Genomic DNA, 21271 nt, shown 5'->3' with positions numbered 1-21271 from the left:
ATGTAAAAACTTTAGCAGATCAAGACCACTTCAAAAAAAAAACAACCATACTCACTGATTAAGCTTTCATTAGCAAAGAGGAGGCTTCTGAACTTGTTTGCATTGAATTTTGCACTTGCTTTAGAGTTGTCTTTGGGGGACACTACTATCCTGCAAGGGGTCTGTGTTTTAAACCTTCTCGATTGACCACACGTGCATTTTTTTATTCACCTATACATGTACATAGTTCTGTTTAAATGCCTTGAGTGACTTTTTTTTGTCTGAAATTTGCATTTGGTTGGCTTCATTGGTTTTTACTGCTTTTGTTTAAACTGCAAAGATGCAAGGCCTTCTGTATTAGAAGCAGGCATAGATGTTTCTCATGTTCTTAAACAAGCTCTCAACCGGTTGTTGCATTTGGAGGACTTAACAGAAATGATCATATAATTGATGAGGGAGATTGGAAAAAGACTTTTAGATGGAAGATGTATTCCTATACAAACATGGAATCTTTTATCATCTAGTACGTAGATAGGGTTTTCTTATTTGGCTGGTCTACTAAGAGTAGTTCTTCCTACTAATGTTCTTGTATGTGTCCTTGGATCACAGCAGCTGCAAAAGTACTGCCATTTCCTTCTTTCTGTAGTACTTGTTTTGCAGGCTAAAATTAGTGTTTTACTTCATTGATAGTAGGTGACTGATAGAACCTGAGAAATACAGGAATAATGAAAAGGAAGCACAGGGGAGTTATACAGAATTAGAGACTTCAGTGCACGTCACGGGGAGCTTGACAGTCAAGTCAAGGAGGAACCTGTTTTTCTTGATGTATTGCAGAAGGATGTATGTGCTGGGAATGCATATGCTGTCATTTCACAACGTAGTTCTATAGCAATATTTTGATGTGCTACTCTTTCAGGATTATTTTGACATAGTGAAGAATCCCATGGACCTTTCTACTATCAAGAGGAAGCTTGACACAGGACAATATCAAGAACCATGGCAATATGTAGATGATATCTGGCTCATGTTCAATAATGCTTGGCTCTACAACCGCAAAACATCCCGGGTATATAAATATTGCTCAAAACTGGCCGAGGTGTTTGAGCAAGAAATTGACCCAGTTATGCAGAGCCTCGGTTACTGCTGTGGAAGAAAGGTAGGGAAAATGATTTTTTTTTTTTCCTAGTCTGGTTCTCGCTCCCTGCTACTGAGGAGAAATAGAACAATTGCAGTTGTTAGCAGCTACATTATGTCAAAAATTCTGAATGCTTAACAGGATTTACCAGTCCTGAGTAATTCTAGATTCAGAATTCATGTATATTCTAATACTATCTATTGCTTAAATTATGTATTCATATATAAGCCCTTGCAGGGGGAGAAACTTGGCATCTGAAGAATTACATTGATGGTCAGTGAAAAAGATGTTATTGCAGAAGTGTTCCCAATTTCAGAGTATGTTGAGACTGCGTTGTATTTCCATTGTCTTGGTAGCTTTTCTCTAGAAATAGAGAGCATAACTTGAAAATAACAGCCCACTAAGCACTTTTTGGACTCTTGTACTTCATAGTCTTGCTGTGCTGTGAGATCCATGCACAGAATAAGGTGGTAATGGTTGGTGTCTGGGCTATGTTTGCTTCCCACGGAGAGCAAGTGAAAACATATTAGTACTGAGATGACCCATTCCTCTTTGCAGTTGGAGTTCTCGCCACAGACTTTGTGTTGCTATGGCAAACAGCTATGCACAATCCCTCGAGATGCCACTTACTACAGTTACCAGAACAGGTAAGGGAAGCTCACTTGGTGCAGTTTTGTGCATGATGCAATCAATCTGTGAAAGGCACACATGTATACACATATACACCCTCTTCATATGTGTACACCTTTGTGTTATAAGAAAAAAATTGCTGAAATGCCCTTGAATAGTTTGCCTTGTGTGCGAACAATTTCTGTGCAAAAATTCACTGCAGTCTGTGCTCTTCTTTTGTGTGTGATGTGTGTGATGTTCTACTAAATTTTTATGCTATTGTTAAGCAAATCTTTAGTTGTTTAGATATCAAACACGTCTGTTAACTTGCTTGCTACCATGTAGCAGTATTTTTCGTGGAAAAAAAAAACAGAGCAAGTATGTTATGCTCATATATACGTTACACTTACCAAGCTTTTCTTTTTCTAAAGATACTAATTGAAGAACTATAAGGTGGAATGATACAAAGATGGTAACAAAGGTTATTTATGAGGAAAAACTCACTGATATGGATGTCTTCGCTGGGAAATGCTGAGGCAATCTCCACCAGGGAGCGATCTCCAAGAGATGCTGCCTTAGTGGTGGTCAGCCCTTAAATGAGGTCTAGAGGAGGTGGAGTCAGGCTCCATCCCTTCCAGGAGCACAGCTAAATTACTCTCACCTGTGCTCCCACAGCTGACCCAACACTTACCTCAGCAGATTAATCAAAGGTTCAGGCTGTGATTACCAATTTCCCATACAAGAACAAAATTTTTTGTGGTGCAAGTCTTCATTGAATGTTTATATATTGATATGTTGAATAGTTTGATTTCTTTTCACCCCGTAGTCTCCTTAAAGGAACAGTCTTCAGAGGCTTTATTCAAGAATTTAAGTCATCTTTGATTTCTGAGGGCATCTCTTTTCTGACTGGAAGAGTGAGGCAGGAAGAAGCAGAAAAATACATTTGAAAGCTCTTGTGTCCCTGTGCCTATTGCCAGAATGTACCAGTTAGAGCTGAGGGCTGATTACCTCAAAATTATGTCACCTGCATCAGTTTAATTCCTGCTCTGTTCTTTCACCTTCCAATACAAACAAACCAAAAATAACCACAAAGACTTGAATGCCAGGAAGATTTGACACGAATTGTAATTTTTTTAAGCACCTGATTAAGCAAAAGCAACCAAAGAACAGTTGTAACAGTTACATCTTAACTTTCTTAGGCATAGTAAAGGTTTGTAGCAGTGAATGGAGGTTTCTAGGAGCAAGGAAGTAGAAAATTAGTTTCCAGAATCCATAGTTACAGAATTGCATAGTAATTGTAATTCTAGATTTAAGATTCAAAAACATTATAGCGCTTGATGGACCAAAAAACCAATATCACAAAATCTGACATCCTTAAATGTTTTAAAACTTCAGAATGGAATCTTTGCACTATAAGACATGCATGTGATTTTCAGATTGTTACATACGTACATGCGTGTACATCTGTGGACTCAAGTGCACCATCCCAGAAGTATTCTTTTGTGCATTATTGCAGGGGAAGACTGGGAGAAAAGACTCCCTGACTTAGCTTAGCAGCTGTTGTTATGTTGCTTTGTGGCTTTACAGTAAACTGTTGCAACTTTTTTCCTTTTATTTTTAGATGCCTTGTGCATTCAATTAACATACTTCAGTAGTAGAGAGGCCACAGTTTCAAAACATTTGAGGGCTGGGGTAGAATCTTGAATCAAGCAAATTTTGCATTTTTTAATGTAAATGAAATCTTTTTCTGTGATGCTTATTGTACTGGTACCTGGACTGTTCTGGGCTGTGGATGAATTGTGTCAGTGCAGAGCACTTTGTATGCAGCTAAAATTAGGTATTTTGTCAATGTGGAGTTTGACAGTTCAATAACGAGTGTCTGAAAGATTTTGAGGACTGATTTTATTAGAAATGTCTGATATTTAACTTCCCCTTCCCAATGAGAGAAAATCCTGCAGCCTTTCAGAATTCTTACATTAAGATGGAAGATTGCCCTTCTTCCATTGATACCCTGCAGATCTTCCTGCCAACAGAACTGCTATGCTGATACACAGAGTGGCAGTTCTTCCTTGTTTCTGTTCTTTCCACTTTCTCATTTTAATTCTTTGCTGTACTTGGCATGGATTATTAAAATGAAGAGGGTATGGATATGCTAAAAAGAAAAATTCATTTAATTTGCTTTAATCATTTGCTGCTCGAGTACCTGTTTGAGGGATATAATGCTAGTCTGTGCTTTGCCTTGGCTTTCTGTTTTGTGTTGTCTTGTCTTGCTTCTCTTTTTGTTTTTGTCCTGCAACCCCACATTTCTTTGTTCATGTGCATGTTTTTCTCCTTCATCTTGTCATTGTCTGCATTTGGTTTTGATTGCACAAAAAAAATCCCACACAAACAAAACAAACAAAAACCAACTGATGCAGGGCCTATAAGTCTGCATCCTTGAATGTCCTTGTCGCCGCTGATGACCTGCTCTCTGCCCCTGTCCTTTCCTTGGCCTGCTGTGATTGGTGGCTCCATTGCTTGGCTTGGGCTGTGTTGTGTGGTTGGAGCAGTTCATCCAAATATGGCCTTTTTGCTGACAGGTATCATTTCTGTGAGAAGTGCTTCAACGAAATCCAAGGGGAGAGCGTTTCTCTGGGAGATGACCCTTCACAACCTCAAACGTGAGTCCCTTATGTTTGCTTGGGCTTTGCATTCATAAGCTGCAACATGGTCTAAAGTGCCTTCTCAAAGGGAAGGAGTTCAGTTTTAGATAACCCCCTCATTTCTTAGGTCAGGGCAGAGAAGGTGAGATATTCTTTGGAAAAGCCTGGGCTTGTCCTCTAAATTTCTTCTTTAATGTTTGGTCTGATTAAACTGTAGCAAAAAGAAATCATAGCTATCCCACTAGAGGGGAAAAAGTAGAATCGCTGTTTTTCTGAATAAAATATGAAAGTACTTGATTGGAGGAAAATAACCATGCCTACAGGCAGGTAGGTAGGTGACAGGCATAGTCTGAAATAGTTGAATATACCATTCTGCTTATAGACTGGGTGTGCTATTAAACGTGTATTCAGCTTCAGAATCACAGAATGACCTGGGTTGGAAGGGACCTCAAGGATCATGTAGTTCCAACCCCCCTGCCTAGCAGGGCCACCAAACATACACCTTTACTAGATCAGGTTGCCCAGGGCCCTGTCCAACCTGGTCTTGGACATCTCCAAGGAAGGGGCATCCACAACCTCCCTGGGCAGCCTGTTCCAGGGCCTAACCACTCTCCTAGTGAAGAACTTCCCCCTAACATCCAACCTAAATCTTCCCTCTTTTAACTTAAAACCATTTCCCCATGTCCTGCTATTCAGATTGCTTTTCATCTAAATCAGAAGCAGAAAATGTCTTTTTGCCATTCAAGTATTTCAGTGTTGGAGTGCCATCTGCTTATGAGGAATGCTGTGCTGTTGTTGAGCAGATAATGGTAAAAGGCTGTGGATGGGTTTACTTCCCTTTTCAATGGTAGTAGCAAATTGCTGGGACAGTCTTCCATTCCTTTGTACCCTCTTTTTATACCTCCTCCAGAGATCTTGAAACAGGCATTTGCAAGGCTAAGGAAGCCCTTGAGGGAAAGATGAGCACCAAACAATTACTCTGAAGGTTTTGAGCTGTACTCAAAAAAAAAGAGTAATGATCTTTTTTGGGGGAGGACATTGCATGGTTTATAAGTTAATAAGCTTGAGAAATTGTACAGGTGGCAGTATTCAGAATAAACACTGAAAAAAGGATGGGAAGGTTCATGCTAGTTGCATTGGATCTCTGTCACTACTTCCCAGGGACAGAGGTACTGATCACCTCTTGCTATTACGCAGCACCCTTTTTCAGAGGTCTGAGCATTCATATATGATTTCTCTGGACTACTTTGAAGCAGGCTGGTATCAAACGTTACCTGGGACCTCCCTGTCAAAAAAATGGTGTTTCTAGGCATATCAAATGGTTCTTTAGCTGTTAAGCATTGATACAGCTGGTCCGAAAATTGAATCAGCAAGTTACCATTTACTTTCGTAAACTGAACAAGAGAGGTCACAATCTGTTATCTCATAAAGAAGAATTTTTTTTTGTGAACAGAGACAAGGATGGCACACACTTTGTCCATCACTTCATAAAATACCCTTCCTTGTAGTGCTAGTGAATGTTTATATTTAAAACAAATCTGCTTCTGTCACTGTGTGTGGTATGACATGAATATATGTCTTTTGTTAAAACTGAGCTTTATTGCCTGTTTTTCCATGTTTTTCCACAGCACGATAAACAAAGAACAGTTTTCAAAAAGGAAAAACGATACACTGGATCCTGAGCTGTAAGTAATGCTATCTCATTCTGAATGATCCTCATTGCATCACAATTCCTTTGTGAAAGACATAATACTCATTTACTTACCAGCTTTGTTTTTCATCATCTTCCAATTTTCATGAAACTCTTTTTGTTAGCCCGTAGGGGCTGCTAACTAACAGCAGTGTATCTGGCATTCTGTCCTGAGAACCCAAATTGCAACAGCTGTCCTTACAAAAAAATGTAAAATCACATGTATGGCCTGAAATTAGTGCATTTTGTTGTCCTATACGTAGATCCAACAAAGGATGAATGCAGGTAACTTGCTTTGAAACCTGGTTGCAGCAAGCGCTTAAATCTCAGAACTGATTTAGGTCATTTGGCAATAGTTGCTTTCGGGACTCTGCTGTAGTACAAGGAAAAGATCTGTTTAATATGGTTCTTCTGCACTGCTCTGGAAGCAGAAGTGTAGGCATTTGATAAAGATGGTGGTGACTCAGCTGCTTTTCTTTGTTTTCCTGATTATTTTTTTTAAAGTCACTTTATGCTCCTTCATTATACACCTATGCTGCAATTCTGAAAAATTCTGGCTTCTTTCTCAAATGAATGAGCAAAAAGGAAGCGTATTCTTCCCACACTATCTTTCTATGAGGGTGTAAGGGTCAGCCAGTTCTTCTATTTTGCAAGGGCTGTGGGAAGAAGGGAATAGTAACTTGATTCATAACTCATCTTTCCCTTTGTTATAGTGGAGATGGAGCCCAACACTAAAATACAAGCCTAAATGCTGTGTGCTCTGCATAAACAACAACTATTCATTCTAAGTCTGACTTACAAATAAATGTGTTCAGAAAGAGTCAGATTGTCCTGATATGTGAAACAACTTTAGGTATTTAGGAAAACTACGTTAACTGACTTCTGTGAAGTGAACTGTATAACTCTTAGCTCAGAGCTGTCCCTGAATATCTTCTAGAATTCTGGAAATATCTAGACATTGCTACTATTTCCCTCTTTCCCACTTTTCTGTAGTAGATCTGCAGTGCTCCTCAGGCTTCAGACGTAGTGGGGTCACTAATACACAACTGTTTCTCCTGGTTTCTTGCTTCTGACACAGGGAATGACTTGTCATCTTTATTATAGCAACAAGCAGTTCACAGGTCTAATCCTTATAAGGCTTTCTTTTTAAGAAACGAGTGAGGTGGATGGAGGTAAAGGAAGCAAATGGTAATAACGTGACCCTGCATAGACTTGAGCTGACAGTTTCTTAGTTTATTTTGGAGACTGTTCTCAGCATGGACATGATTTCTGATATGGAGTCTTAGGAGCCTAAATGCTAGAACTAGAACAGTGTTCTAGAAACACTAGAAATAGAACAGTGTTCTATTAAAACAATGGAAAATACAAAAGCAATTAATGGTACTGCTAACCTCAATTTCTTTCTTTCTACAGATTTGTTGAATGTATAGAGTGTGGAAGAAAAATGCACCAGATCTGTGTTCTTCACAATGAGATAATCTGGCCTTCTGGGTGAGGAATTTCTCTTCCTTGACTGTAAGATAGATTTGCTAGTGTTAGTTCATGTTTAAAAGCGTCTGATTAAAAACGCTATCCAACCAAAAATTTGCACACTCACCTGAAAAACTTACAGAGCACATAAGGTAACCTGGAATTCAGAAATCATGTTTTACTGTTACTTGTGAAGCTGTTTCAAATGTTCCCATGTATAGGGGAGAGTCTCAACCTTGTTTACGTTTGAAGATAGTTTTAGTTCCTGTAATAATTTCCTACCAATCTATTTTCTGTACAACTCAGATTGCTTTGTCATTTTCAAATTCTGTAACCACTAAAGAATTTAAGATGAATTCGCTTTTTTTGGCCTCAGTAATCAGATTAAATCTGAAAAAGCAATCTAGATGTATTTGAACCAGGCTTTTGCTTTACATAATTTGGTACCTCATCTTCATCAGAGACAACTGTTTGAGACTCTTTTTTCTGGGAATACTTTAAGTCAATATTGTCAGATCTGCCAGAGAAAAAGCCTCTTTCCTGAGCTGAAGTCTGCAGGTGGTGGTGGGGTAGCTGACAGCAGCTGCTCCCCCTAAAGTTTAGCAACTCTACTGCAGCTATAAAACGGGCTATTTCTGCTGGCGCTATTCTCTCTGCAGTCTTTTAGCTCAAATGTCAGTTAAGGTATTTTCCAGACCTTATCTGGTGAAAGATTCTGCTTACAGTCATAAGATACTAAGGGATTTATGGTCTGATTTGGGGTGTTCTTCACATTCTCTTATTTCTGCTTCAGTTTTGTCTGCGATGGCTGCCTAAAGAAAACAGGACGAACCAGGAAAGAGAACAAATTCTCTGCTAAAAGTAAGTTTCATACTCACACCACGAATCTTCCATTTAAAAATTGGGAAGATATGTATTGTGTGCTCATTTTGCATTTATTTCAATCTCTTGAGTTTGGTGTATACATTTGGCCAGCTCTGACCAAGAGTTCTGTGATGAGAATGTTTGCATTCTCTAGTGCTGCCTTTGTTCAGGATTTATGTACTGTTCTAAGGTCCTGCTAGTGTAAGGTACATGGTCTTTTTATTACGTGATTAATAGCATTGAGAATTAGTTATTGTGTGACTACTCTCTAACTTAATTCTGTGAATACATGTTTATTACTGTGCTGCTGCTCTTGAAAGCTTTGAAGGCTGCATCAGTTGAGCATTTACTTTATTCCACCCTTCCATCCCTCTCTTCCCACCCCCACGCCTCCTTGCCCTCCCCTCCCCCCAAAAGCTAGAAAATCAGTATGTTTGAATAGAGATTCAGCCATAAGTATAACTAGTGTTACACAGTTACTTTTAAAGGAGATGCTTTGGAATAGAGGGTGGGGTTCTTTCCAACCCTGTAAATTGTCTTGAAGCATGAAGGTAGGCTGAGAAGTGTACAGTTCTGTCAAACACCCTGTTCTCTTTGATTGTGCTCATAAAATAGAAAGTGGAGAACTTCAAGGTTTCAATTCAGTGTCTTTTTTCCAAAATCAAAACTTGCTGTTTTTATTGAGGACATTGGAATTATGCAGGGATTATTTTATGGATGTTTACCTGTTAAGTTCTGTTTCTAGCAGTCTGCATGTGTTACATGCTTAGCATAGTGATGCTTTTGCTGGAAGGTGTTAAACTGTAAAATGTGAGAGCTTGATTAACAGGCACGTAACCCTAAAAGAAGTAGTGAACAGCACTGAGACAAACCCTGTTATACCACAAGTCTTAGGCTCCCTTTTAACTTCAGGTTTTGTCAGTTACCTCTATGCTCTTCTGTCCCAATTTTGGTCAGGAAAAAAAAAAAACAACACAACAACCTCTGAACAAACTACATTATTTGCAGACAGTCATATTTAGTACTTATTTGTCAAAGCAGATTTTGGTAACTGGAGAGACTAAGCTGGCTAGTGTGGCAGATTTTACTTCTATGTCTTCTCTTGGAGCTATGTCCAAGTGCAATGTTTTGTAGACCAGTTACAGTAATTAAAAGCTTTTTTTCAGGAAGAGCCTTAATTGCAATTGACTTTTAAGAGAAAACAGGAACTGGGTTGAAACACAATCTTTCTTTGTTTGAATGATGTCTAAACCACAAGCATGTCTGTAGGTTAAAGACAGCTCATCTCTATCTAAAAGAAGTAATGTTTGAAGATGATGGTTTAATTTATAGTAACGTGGTGCAACAATTGATTTGCTTTTCATATAACACCTTAATAGAGAAATCAAACCATCACGTTTGAACAGTTCCATTATGTACGTATTTAGAACTGATTTTTATTTTTTTCTGCAGGGTTACCGGCTACAAGACTTGGTACCTTCTTAGAGAACAGAGTCAATGATTTCCTAAAGCGACAGAATCACCCAGAGGCAGGAGAGGTTACAGTTAGGGTGGTACATGCATCTGACAAAACTGTCGAAGTAAAGCCAGGAATGAAAGCAAGGTATGTTCTGTCCATTTCCAGTTTTGGTTCCTTTTGAGGAGGAGGTGCGGGAAGGTGGGAAGCTATTTGATGCTATCACTTAGAAAGGATAAAGACTAGTGAGTTCAAAACCCACTACTGATCAGTTCTTGCCAAACAGGTGTTACAGGAACTTCCATTGTTTTTCATAGCAAAAAGTAGATGCATTTATATTTCAGTGGTCTGTAAGCGTTTATGTGTAAAATTACACAAAAATGACACTTGGAGTAGTCCTCATTGCTGCTTTTACAAACTGATATATGTTCTCTAATATGTGAATGTATTTGACGCCCTGTTTTGACTTTCCACTCTGCAGATTTGTAGACAGTGGAGAGATGGCTGAGTCTTTCCCCTATCGAACAAAAGCGCTTTTTGCCTTTGAGGAGATTGATGGTGTAGACTTGTGCTTCTTTGGGATGCATGTGCAGGAGTATGGCTCAGACTGTCCCCCACCCAATCAAAGGTGAGTAGCTGTCTGGTAACTGATTTTATTTTGGTAGCGTTTCAGTTGTGTGAAACTTGCTCTAAAATCTTTGATGTTACTGTTATTTCCATTAGCATCTTAAAACAAAACAGCTTCTGGAGGAAATATTTCAGAATCATTTTTTACTGGAAATGCTGGCTGGCAGACAGTGCTGACTTCAGGATCTCTTGTCAGTATTCTGAGAGGAGGGATTGGATGGTTCTAGACAGAGGAGGCTAGTATATCAACAGCTGGTTTCTAGAAGTAGATTAGGATTAGACCCTTTGAAGGCTGTTGTACTGGAGATCCTTCAAATAAATAAAACATGGAAAAAAAAGTAGAACTAACTTAAAATCTGTTTCTGATCATGCCCCCTTGTATTTTTCTAGGCGAGTGTATATATCTTACCTTGACAGTGTTCATTTCTTCCGCCCAAAATGCTTGAGGACTGCTGTCTATCATGAAATCCTAATTGGATATCTAGAATATGTCAAGAAATTAGGGTAAGTAGTTGTTGTTTGTTTTTTTTTAAATGTTTCCTTCTGTGAAAATTTGTGTTCCATAGCTCTCACTGCAAGTTACTACCACTTATTTGGCACCATACTCTGCATAATGTCATACCATGTGACAGAGTAAAATGGTAATACCTGTGTACAGGTGAGAAAGGGAGAAGACAAAAAGGAGATTAATAGGTGTTTCAGGAGAGGCTTGATTCTCACATACTTTAGGTATATAAAGAGTTTCTGGATTGATGTTAAACTTCCTTAAATCTAAGTAGGAAAATTTACCTTCCTGTCTGGGTTATAAAGTTCTGCTGGCCTTGTTGATTGTGTACAGTACTTGTGAAATGCCACTGCTTCAATTGGGTCAATTCCTTTGGGCCAGCAAGTTCTTACCCATGATTGTCTGTGTGGAGAGAGGTACATTTCTTCAGTCTGCACTGATTAATTCCTACAGTTGTGCAAGGCTGCTAAGAAATCTCTTGCAGAAAGAGTAGTTCAAATTAGGAAAAGCTGAAAAGTTTGAAGAGGGGGAGGAAATTATACACAGGACAGTGCAAAAGAATAGAAAATACATGAGGCAGCACAAAAGAGAATACAGAACAAGTGAAATAAGAAAGGTGAAAATGATCATAACTACTCAAGTAGAAAATGCAGTAAGATAAACATCAATCTATTGTCAGAGGTATCTGGTATCATTTGGCAGAGTCATTCATGAAGAAATTTTGGAGGATGAGTTGCATGAGAAAAATTGGGAGAGTCAGAATGGAGGAGAGTGATACTGTACTGTTTTCAGTACAGTGCGGAGAAACGATGAATATGTGAATTTTCAAGGCATACTTTACGCTTTTCTTTGCTGCCTTTTCTTCTATATTTCTGACTTAGGAATCTGTAAAACTGCTGCTTGGAGCTCAAGCCTTGGTTTTATTTATTGCTGTTCTCTGTGGAATGGGTAACATCAGGTTCTCATTTTGGGAAAACAATATTGGTCACACAATATCATCTCTCCCTTCTCAGGCAGAAGGAATGACAACTGGCTGCAGTTGCTGGGGTTTGGGTAGGGTTCTGCAGAGCTGTTTCTCAACACACCAAGGATGGTTATTTTTCTCTAACTTGAGATCTGATCATTCTTCCCATGGGAGTTATTTCTTAAAAACTAATAGAGAAGGACTGTGAGTGAAGAAGTGATCTTCATGGTATTTTATTTTCTGCAGCTGCTACTATCTGGATGTCATTTGTCTTCGTAGTACTGGTGTTTATATATCCAGTAGCTTGGGTTGACATTGACTATTTGTTTTTTATATTCCTAGATATAATTGTGAAACCTTTTAAAACAGGTCTCCAAGTTTAACAAAAAAAAAAAATAAAAATCTACAGTAGAATAACAAATTGTACAAGAAAATGCATTTTTTAAAATGTTCCTAAGAAACAAATGATTGTGCTGTCTCCATCTTTCTCATTAGTTATCAGGTGGCACTTGCAGGTCTACTTCAGACTTAGATTTTTACCTTCACTAGAAAGCATGAGTGCTTTGTGATTTATTCTGCATATAGTGCTGAATTTCCAGAGGTCAGTGAAAAGATGCAAGTGTTGTCTATGTGAATTAAGCTTGAATGAACACTCGAATTAAATCTTTGAGAGCTATTATTATCCATCTGTTAATGTCAGCCAACTTTGTGGTGGCTCCATCTCGTGGCAGAGCGGAAGGCAAGCTCTATTAATAACTATCAGAGTCAACATGTACTGTTTTTTATCTAATGATGCTAGGTATACTACTGGACATATCTGGGCATGCCCACCTAGTGAAGGAGATGACTACATTTTCCATTGCCATCCTCCTGACCAAAAGATACCCAAACCCAAACGACTGCAAGAGTGGTACAAAAAGATGCTGGACAAATCTGTGTCAGAGCGCATTGTTCACGACTACAAGGTTTGTTGGGTGACTGTGTTGGAGGCTGGTTTTGAGCAGCCTTGTCTTGGTTTCTTCCTTGCCTACTTATTGTCTGTTTCTGGGGTTTGTGCTATATTGGTTTATTGGATTTGATCTCTAAAATCTTGGAGTTAAAAAACAATTCTATTCAAACCATATAGCTTCTGAAATCAATGCTAGCGGGAGATTTAAAGTGATGAGTTAGAACGAACTAAATTCTTCAGGAATGCTGTATGAGAGAGCAAGTCTCTTTTGTTAATAGAAAGAACTTATGGGATCTCTAGTATTCCTGCATTAAATATAGTTGCAGCGTTGGGCTGCTAACAAAGTTGGAAATAGGTGAAGTCTTCCAAATGATTGGAGCTTCAGCTATTGTAGACAATATAGGGATTATATTGTCCCATCTGGTAAGTGTGCACATTGAAGTCTATCAGGTGGTTACATGAGTATTTGTACATATTTGGAACGTTTGAGGAATTTTCTGTAAATGATGCAGTGTTAAATCTGCACTTAGACTGTACTCTTACAAACTTAATTCAGGTTTATTGGTGCCTTTTTTAATCATTTACTGAAAAGCTTACCTTTACTCAGTTCAATTGTTATAGTGATAACCTGGTGTGTTACTTTTTCAGGATATTTTTAAGCAGGCAACAGAAGACCGTCTGACGAGTGCAAAAGAGCTACCATACTTTGAAGGGGACTTCTGGCCAAATGTTCTGGAGGAGAGTATTAAGGAACTTGAGCAAGAGGAGGAAGAACGGAAGAGAGAAGAGAACACTAGTAATGAAAGCACAGATGTAAGAATGCTTCTGTTATTTTGTGACCTAATGCAAAAGTTGTGATTTCCTGTTACTAATTGAAGCAGAAAAAGGGCCGAGGCTCTTTGTTTAGCTGGCTTTTTTATGTTTTGCTCTAATATAAAGCTCAAATTTGTGCTTTGTAAGTTAAAGCTGTTAAAAAACCAACTGCGTTTGTATTAACGGTGGATGTTCACATGGCTGTAAACCTAACCAATCACCAAAACTTTTTAAAATGAAACAGCTACTAGTTGAGTGTTTTGTTGCTGAAGTTCAGCTGTTATCAGTGTTTGTGCTGCAAACTTGGCCTGGAGAGGAAACCTTTTCCTTTCACTTTTGAAAAGTGACCCTCTTCCTACTAGCCTGGATGTTACAGTAATGATCGTAGCAGAATACCAGAGAAAGACAGCTCTGATTTAGTAATTTACTCACAGGGTTTGGGGTGTTTTGTTTTGTTTTGCTTTTTTCCGGTAGAAGGCTTTCAGGTATCAAAGGTCTAAAACTCGAAATAAGATTGAGTTGTTGTAGGGCTACTCAAACTACAGCAATTTCTTGTCAATGTCTTGTTTGTGCCATTTTATTTCTGGAGAGCATACAACAGATGTGTTTTCACATTGAACTGAGAACAAAAAGAGTTTTGCCTCTTCACAAACAAATTTGAAAATGAATAGACGTGGAATTTATGTCCTTGATCTTCGGAGCTTTCATGGAATAGGTGGTGAATTGAGGGTGAAGTTAGTAGTCTTGCCCACACAGTAGTACTTTCTAGTTATCTCTGAACACTGCTGCTTCCTCATCATATTAGAATTTTGTTCTGGTTTAGAGTTGTCCTCTAGGAGATTTCTGCATCAAAAAAAGTTAATGTTACAATTAGAATTTGTAGTTCTCCTTTGCTGTCCTTGTAGCATCTTCTTGAAAGGCTTTTGAATTAGCTTAAGTTTATGAGCCATCTGGGAGATAGGCAACTTAAAACCAAACTTGCATTAACTAACGTTAACTAAGTTAGTTAAAGGTTTGTTTTGTTTAACTGCTGCACCTTCCTATCATATCCTCATAGTAGAAATTACATTACTAGGGCTTTTTGGACTGGGAAGAACATCTATATGTTAAAATCAGTTTGATATAATCTAGTTCAAAAAACAACTGTTGGACAGAGGGCTGTAACAAACTAAATCTAGGTTTAGTAAGTCTGTCTTACCTCTGGTTAGTGCAGTATCAGTTGTGGTTTTCAGTTATTTTTAATTTTGAATTGCATTAAGAGCCATTTGCTGAACACATTGATAGTTATCCAGGAGATTCTTTGGTGTTCAACTATCACAGGCAAATGGGTTTCAGTAAATATCATTTAGCATACTTTATCCCTTTAATTCCTAAACATTTATGCTTTTAGTGTTCCCGGAACCGTGCATTGCTGATCTTATCTTCTAGAGTAATTCCAATTGAATTAATTTAATCTTTCAGGGGACCCCAATAAGTGTTTTCGGAGTAAATTCCTGTGAAGTATGTTTAGTCCTGCTACTAGAGAAGGTGTGAAAGTAATAAAATGCTGATGTGATGTGATGTAGATACCTGACATAAAATGCTTTTTAAATTGTCAGGTGAGTAAAGGAGACAGCAAAAATGCCAAAAAGAAAAACAATAAGAAGACAAGCAAGAACAAGAGCAGTTTGAGTCGTGGCAATAAGAAGAAGCCTGGCATGCCGAATGTGTCCAATGACCTTTCCCAAAAGCTGTATGCCACTATGGAGAAACACAAAGAGGTGAGAATTGATAGAATGAGAAGTACTGTACTGAAGTAGGCAGGTGTCCAAAACCTTGGTCCTTCCAACAGAACTGTGTGGTGTAGATCATACAGGTTTGATTGGGGAGTTGGGTGGTACACTAAAGCACCAGGAAGTAAGGGCATTCTTTGCTATAAAGAAGGTAAACCAACATGCAGTGCAATGAGAAGTTTTTAAGGACTGGGGAACTTCACTCTACTGTAGCAGCACATCATACAAGTGTGAGCTGGGCCTGGAATTGTACACCCTACTTTGAACTAAAAGTCTTGTTAAGTGCCAGCATTAATTGTTTTTACTTCAATTCTCAGGTTTTCTTTGTCATCCGTCTCATTGCTGGCCCTGCAGCCAACTCCCTTCCCCCCATCGTTGAGCCTGACCCACTCATTCCGTGCGACCTGATGGATGGGCGCGATGCTTTCCTTACCCTTGCTAGAGACAAGCACCTGGAGTTCTCCTCACTACGAAGGGCTCAGTGGTCAACCATGTGCATGCTCGTGGAGCTGCATACGCAGAGCCAAGACCGCTTTGTTTACACCTGCAACGAGTGCAAGCATCATGTGGAGACCAGATGGCACTGCACTGTGTGTGAGGTACGTTTGGTGAAGTTTTCCCTACTTGTGTCCCTGTGTTTCTGTGCCCAGAGTGCTTTTCAACTAATTTCTCAATGTTTACTTAGAAAAAAGATCTGTGCAGCTCACCTTATGGAACCTTCTTCTGAGGAAAGTAGGATGTTTTTTTCTTAATCAGACACTGGCTGGCTACTCAGTGAAATTTTTGTCTCCTACTTTCAAGCTGTTGAGGTTCAAAGTAGCAGAATTGCATTTCCTGTAAATCATTTAAGGTGTTGCTACTTAAGCAGAAGGAAACGGTAGTGATGGGCTGTAATTGTTGATTGTTCTGAAGAGCAATATGTTCATTCTTCTTCCAAACTGTGGCGCTGCAGTGTTTCTGTGAACAGGGCTCTCCATCAGTTTGCTGATATAGAGGTTTTGCTGTGCCACAGAACAGATTTCTGTACTTGGGTGATTGTTCTGTTGTCACTCTATAGTAGAAAACAGCATACTTGTTCTCAGAACTGTTTGCAACATCACTGTTTGAAGGCTGAGCCCAGTGACCTGTTCCCAGAAGCTGGAAGAACCTTGAATCTGGCTTGTAACTTAATTTTTTAGCCTGCTGGAAGTAAATGATTGCCTGGGATTTGGTTCTGAAAAGTTCTGATTTAAATTTTTATATTCTCATTTTGAAGTAGGTATTGGGAAACAAATTCTACGTTTCATATGGATTAATGAATCCCTTGAATAACTCGGATCATCTTAAATAAATTGAGCTCAAATTCTTGCTGTTGCTTTCACAGACTGTAGGTGCTATTCTGTTCTTTTCTCAGCACACTTTTGGGTTCAACTCACCTGACAACCCAGCTTTCATTCTTCCTTCTTTGAAAACTGGGTAAGAGTGGCAGGAAAGGTACCCCCTTCTTTTGAAAAAACAGCATATAGCAGCTGTTTGATCTTCGCCTCTCTCCTCCTTTTTTAAATCAGGAAAGAAAGGGATTTTTTCAGCCTGTCTGAATCACATGTGACTTACTTACTCAGAGCAAACTACTTATTCAAGATGCACATATTTGTGTAAATTTCAGACACCTTTACACACCCACATGCTTTCCCTAGCTATAGTTTCAATTTATTCCTCTCAGCTACCTCAGCATAGCCTGAAAGACTGAATTTTTCCCCCAAGCATCAATTTGCCTGAAACAGTCTGGGAGTAATGTGCTGAGATGGCACGACATCATTCGCTTATTGCTATTGCATAGAGTTACAGAAGCACTGATAATTTTACCTTTGTTGTCTTTCCAGGATTACGACCTGTGCATCACCTGCTATAACACTAAAAATCATGACCATAAGATGGAGAAATTAGGCCTTGGTCTAGATGATGAGAGCAACAACCAGCAGACTGCAACCACCCAGAGCCCAGGTGACTCTCGCCGCCTGAGCATCCAGCGCTGCATCCAGTCCCTGGTCCACGCCTGCCAGTGCCGTAACGCCAACTGCTCGCTGCCATCCTGCCAGAAGATGAAACGGGTTGTCCAACACACCAAAGGCTGCAAACGCAAAACCAACGGAGGGTGCCCCATCTGCAAGCAACTCATTGCCCTTTGCTGCTACCATGCAAAGCACTGCCAGGAGAACAAGTGCCCAGTGCCCTTCTGCCTCAACATCAAACACAAGCTTCGTCAACAGCAGCTTCAGCACCGCCTGCAACAGGCTCAGATGCTCCGAAGGAGGATGGCAAGTATGCAGCGGACCGGTGTGGTGGGCCAGCAGCAGGGGTTGCCCTCACCAACACCAGCCACCCCAACAACTCCAACTGGCCAGCAACCCACAACGCCACAAACTCCCCAGCCCCAGCCTCCACCCCAGCCTGCCTCACAGCCTCAGCCTGCGCCTCCCAACAGCATGCCACCATACAGCATGCAGAGAACTCAGCCCCCCAGCGTTGTGTCCCAAGGCAAGGCGGGCGGCCAGGTGACCCCTCCAACTCCGCCCCAGCCACCCCAGCCACCAGTTCAGGGTCCTCCTCCAGCAGCGGTGGAAATGGCCATGCAGATCCAGAGGGCGGCAGAGACCCAACGACAGATGGCGCAGGTTCAGATTTTCCAAAGGCCGATTCAGCACCAGATGCCCCAGATGCCACCCATGGGAATGAATCCTCCACAAATAGCCAGAGGTCCTGGTGGTCACATAGACCAAGGAATGGGGCCGGCAGGGATCCAGCAGCAGCCGCCTTGGGTGCAGGGTGGCTTGCCTCAAGCTCAATTGCAGCCGGGGATGCAGAGGCCATCCATGATGTCAGTAGCCCAGCCAGGTCAGCCGATGAATATGGCGCCTCAGCCAGGAATGGGCCAGGTACCAGGCGCTGCTCAGCCAAAACAGCCACCCCTGCCCCAGGCGGCCTTACAGAACCTACTGCGGACACTCAGGTCTCCCAGCTCACCCATGCAGCAGCAGCAGGTGCTTAACATCCTTCACTCCAATCCTCAGCTGCTGGCTGCTTTCATCAAGCAGCGAGCCGCCAAGTACGCGGGGTCCCAGAATCCCCAGGGGATGCCTGGTCAGCCTGGCATGCCCCAGGGCCAGCCAGGTCTCCAACCGCAGCAGGCCATGCAGGGGCAGCAGGGAGGGGTGCACCCCAATGCAGCCATGCAGAACATGAATCCCATGCAGGGCGGGGTGCAGAGGCCCAGCATGCCACAGCAGCAGCAGCCGCCGCAGCAGCCGCAGCAAGCCATGGCTGGGATGAATCCTCAGGCACAGCAGATGAATATGAATCACTCGGGGATGGCTCCTCAGTTCCGAGACCTCTTGATGCGACGGCACCAGATAATGGAGCAGCAGCGCCAGCAGCAGCAGCAAGGAGTGGGACCAGCGCTGGGGCCAGGAATGGCCAACCACAACCAGTTCCAGCAGCCCCAGGGTGTTGGGTATCCGCAGCAGCAACAGCAGCAGCAGCAGCAGCAACGGATGCAGCATCACATGCAGCAGATGCAGCAAGGAAACATGGGACAGATAAGCCAGCTTCCCCAGGCCATGAGCGCAGAGACGGGAGCCAGTCTGCAGCAGGCTTTCCAGCAGAGGCTGCTCCAGCAGCAGATGGGGTCCCCAGCTCAGCCCAATCCTATGAGCCCCCAGCAGCACATGCTGCCCAACCAGGCCCAGTCCCCACACCTACAGGGTCAGCAGCTCCCTTCATCACTCACCAATCAAGTGCGCTCTCCGCAGCCTGTACCCTCGCCACGGCCCCAGTCCCAGCCCCCCCATTCCAGCCCATCTCCCCGGATGCAGCCTCAGCCTTCTCCGCACCACGTCTCCCCGCAGACCAGCTCCCCACATCCAGGACTGGTAGCTGCCCAGGCTAACCCCATGGATCAAGGGCACTTTGCCAGCCCAGACCAGAGTGCAATGCTTTCCCAGCTTGCTAGCAATCCTGGTATGGCAGGCCTCCATGGTACAAGCGCCACGGAACTGGGGCTCAGCTCTGAGAACTCAGACTTGAATTCAAATCTTTCACAGAGTACACTAGACATACACTAGACACGTTGTAGCATTTTGGGAGCAAAAAAAAAAAAAAGAAAAAGAAGAAAAAAAAGAAAAAAAGAAAAAAAACTTATTTTCTCAAGACTTTTTGTACTGAAGATGAATTTTTTTGAATCTTTCTTAGCTAAAAAAACAACATTTTTCCCTGGACACACCTGAACTCTGCAGCAGTAGTTTGTGGTTTTCAAAGCAAACCAACAACGAACCTGAGGGACAGTAGAGTACAAAGAATATATTTTTGTTATGGCTGGAATCAGAACCAGTCCTTTTTTTTTTGTTCTTGGTTGTTGTTGTTGTTTATTTTTTCCCCTCGTGTGCGTTGGGGAGGTCGGGGGGGGTAGAGGGTGAGCTGCTGCCTGTTGGCCAAAGGCCGCCCTACTCATTGCCTCCAATAGGTTTTATTTTTATTTTTATTTTTATTTTTTTTTCTTTTTTAAATTAATGAAAATATGTAATATTGATAGTTATTATTTACTGAGGCAGATGGTAAACATTTTCCCTGTTCTGGTTTTTTTTTTCTTCGTGTCACCACAAAAAAGAAAAGATACAACAATGAGGAATAAAAACGAAACACAAAACAACATCAAAATAAAACCACCAGAGGAGAAACTTTTCCTAAAGCCGGAGGACAAAAGGGGTTAATGTTGCTTTAAGAATACATTACATATATAAATATATATATATAAAAGTAAATACCGATCTTTTCCTCTTTGGTTGGGAAAATACGTCAATTCTTTGAGAGAAAGAGAGAGAAAGAAAGAGAGAAAAAATGTACAAATAGTAAATAAGTCAGCCCCCTCCCGAAGTCTACTTTTGTCCTCCAAGAATTTTCTATGCGAGAGTCTGAGCTTAAAAACTAATAAAAGCTTCGAGTATTAAATTTGTACATGTAGAGAGAAAGGCGCCATTTTTGCAAATAGCCGTGGGGGGCAGCTGCCAAATGGATGTAGTATATATATTGTGGTTTCTGTTTTCTTGAGAGGATTCTTTTTTTGGTTTTTTTTTTTTGTTGTTTTTTTTCCGGTCGTCGTTATTTTTACATCTAACAAAGGAAAAAAATAAAAAAATAATAATTAAAAAAGGAAATAATAATTAAACAAAAAAGAAGAGGGTTAAGCAACAATTCCGACAGGGTGATTTTTTAACCTGATAAGGGGGGGGGGAAAGAAGTCCCTGGGCTTTCTTCTTTCTGCTTGCTTTCTCTCTGCCCTGCCCTTCTCCCACCCTCTTCCACTTTCTGTAAAACTTGAAAATAGAAAGCAAAAAAAACAAAAGGAAAAAAAAAAAGAAAAAAAAAAACACCCAACCCTCAAATGTTGTAAATCATGCAATTTAAAGTTGATTACTTATAAATACGAACTTTCGATCACTGTATAGACTGTTAAAAAAATTGATTTCTTATTACCTATTGTTAAATAAACTGTGTGAGACAGACGGCCTGTTCTTAATGATTCTCCCTGCGCTCCCACACATGTTGCTTGCTGAGAAGCCAGTGGGGTGGCAGGAGATGTGCCACGTCCGATGGTCGCCTTGTAGGAGTTGGAGAGTTTATTTAATGTATATGACTGCTTTTAAAATGCAAATCTACGCTAAGGGGATGCGGAGTGACCCGTTAGTCTTATAAATGGATGCTTTTTTGGTACGGCCCTGCATTTGTGTTTGTTCATGGCAATGTATTTTACCAAAGAAACGA

At 40.8% G+C, this 21271-nt stretch overlaps 1 protein-coding gene across 1 annotated transcript in view; it reads left to right on the top strand.

Moving 5' to 3' along the window:
• The window catches only part of EP300 (E1A binding protein p300), a 58751-nt gene extending 37738 nt beyond the window's left edge, over window positions 1–21013 (top strand). Inside the window, exons 18-31 of the mRNA XM_015860798.2 lie at window positions 896–1135; window positions 1673–1761; window positions 4303–4383; window positions 5994–6050; window positions 7469–7546; window positions 8319–8386; window positions 9842–9992; window positions 10327–10473; window positions 10863–10976; window positions 12741–12906; window positions 13539–13703; window positions 15302–15463; window positions 15793–16074; window positions 17338–21013. Coding sequence (XP_015716284.1) covers window positions 896–1135; window positions 1673–1761; window positions 4303–4383; window positions 5994–6050; window positions 7469–7546; window positions 8319–8386; window positions 9842–9992; window positions 10327–10473; window positions 10863–10976; window positions 12741–12906; window positions 13539–13703; window positions 15302–15463; window positions 15793–16074; window positions 17338–19575 — 4038 coding nt within the window. The 3' untranslated portion in view covers window positions 19576–21013. The remainder of the gene's footprint in view (window positions 1–895; window positions 1136–1672; window positions 1762–4302; window positions 4384–5993; window positions 6051–7468; window positions 7547–8318; window positions 8387–9841; window positions 9993–10326; window positions 10474–10862; window positions 10977–12740; window positions 12907–13538; window positions 13704–15301; window positions 15464–15792; window positions 16075–17337) is intronic.
• The last annotated feature ends 258 nt before the right edge of the window (window positions 21014–21271 follow it).

Source organism: Coturnix japonica, chromosome 1, assembly GCF_001577835.2.
Source record: "Coturnix japonica isolate 7356 chromosome 1, Coturnix japonica 2.1, whole genome shotgun sequence".
Classification (NCBI taxonomy): domain Eukaryota; kingdom Metazoa; phylum Chordata; class Aves; order Galliformes; family Phasianidae; genus Coturnix; species Coturnix japonica.
Note: the sequence above shows the minus strand (reverse complement) of the source record. Positions and strands in the feature narration are given on the sequence as shown.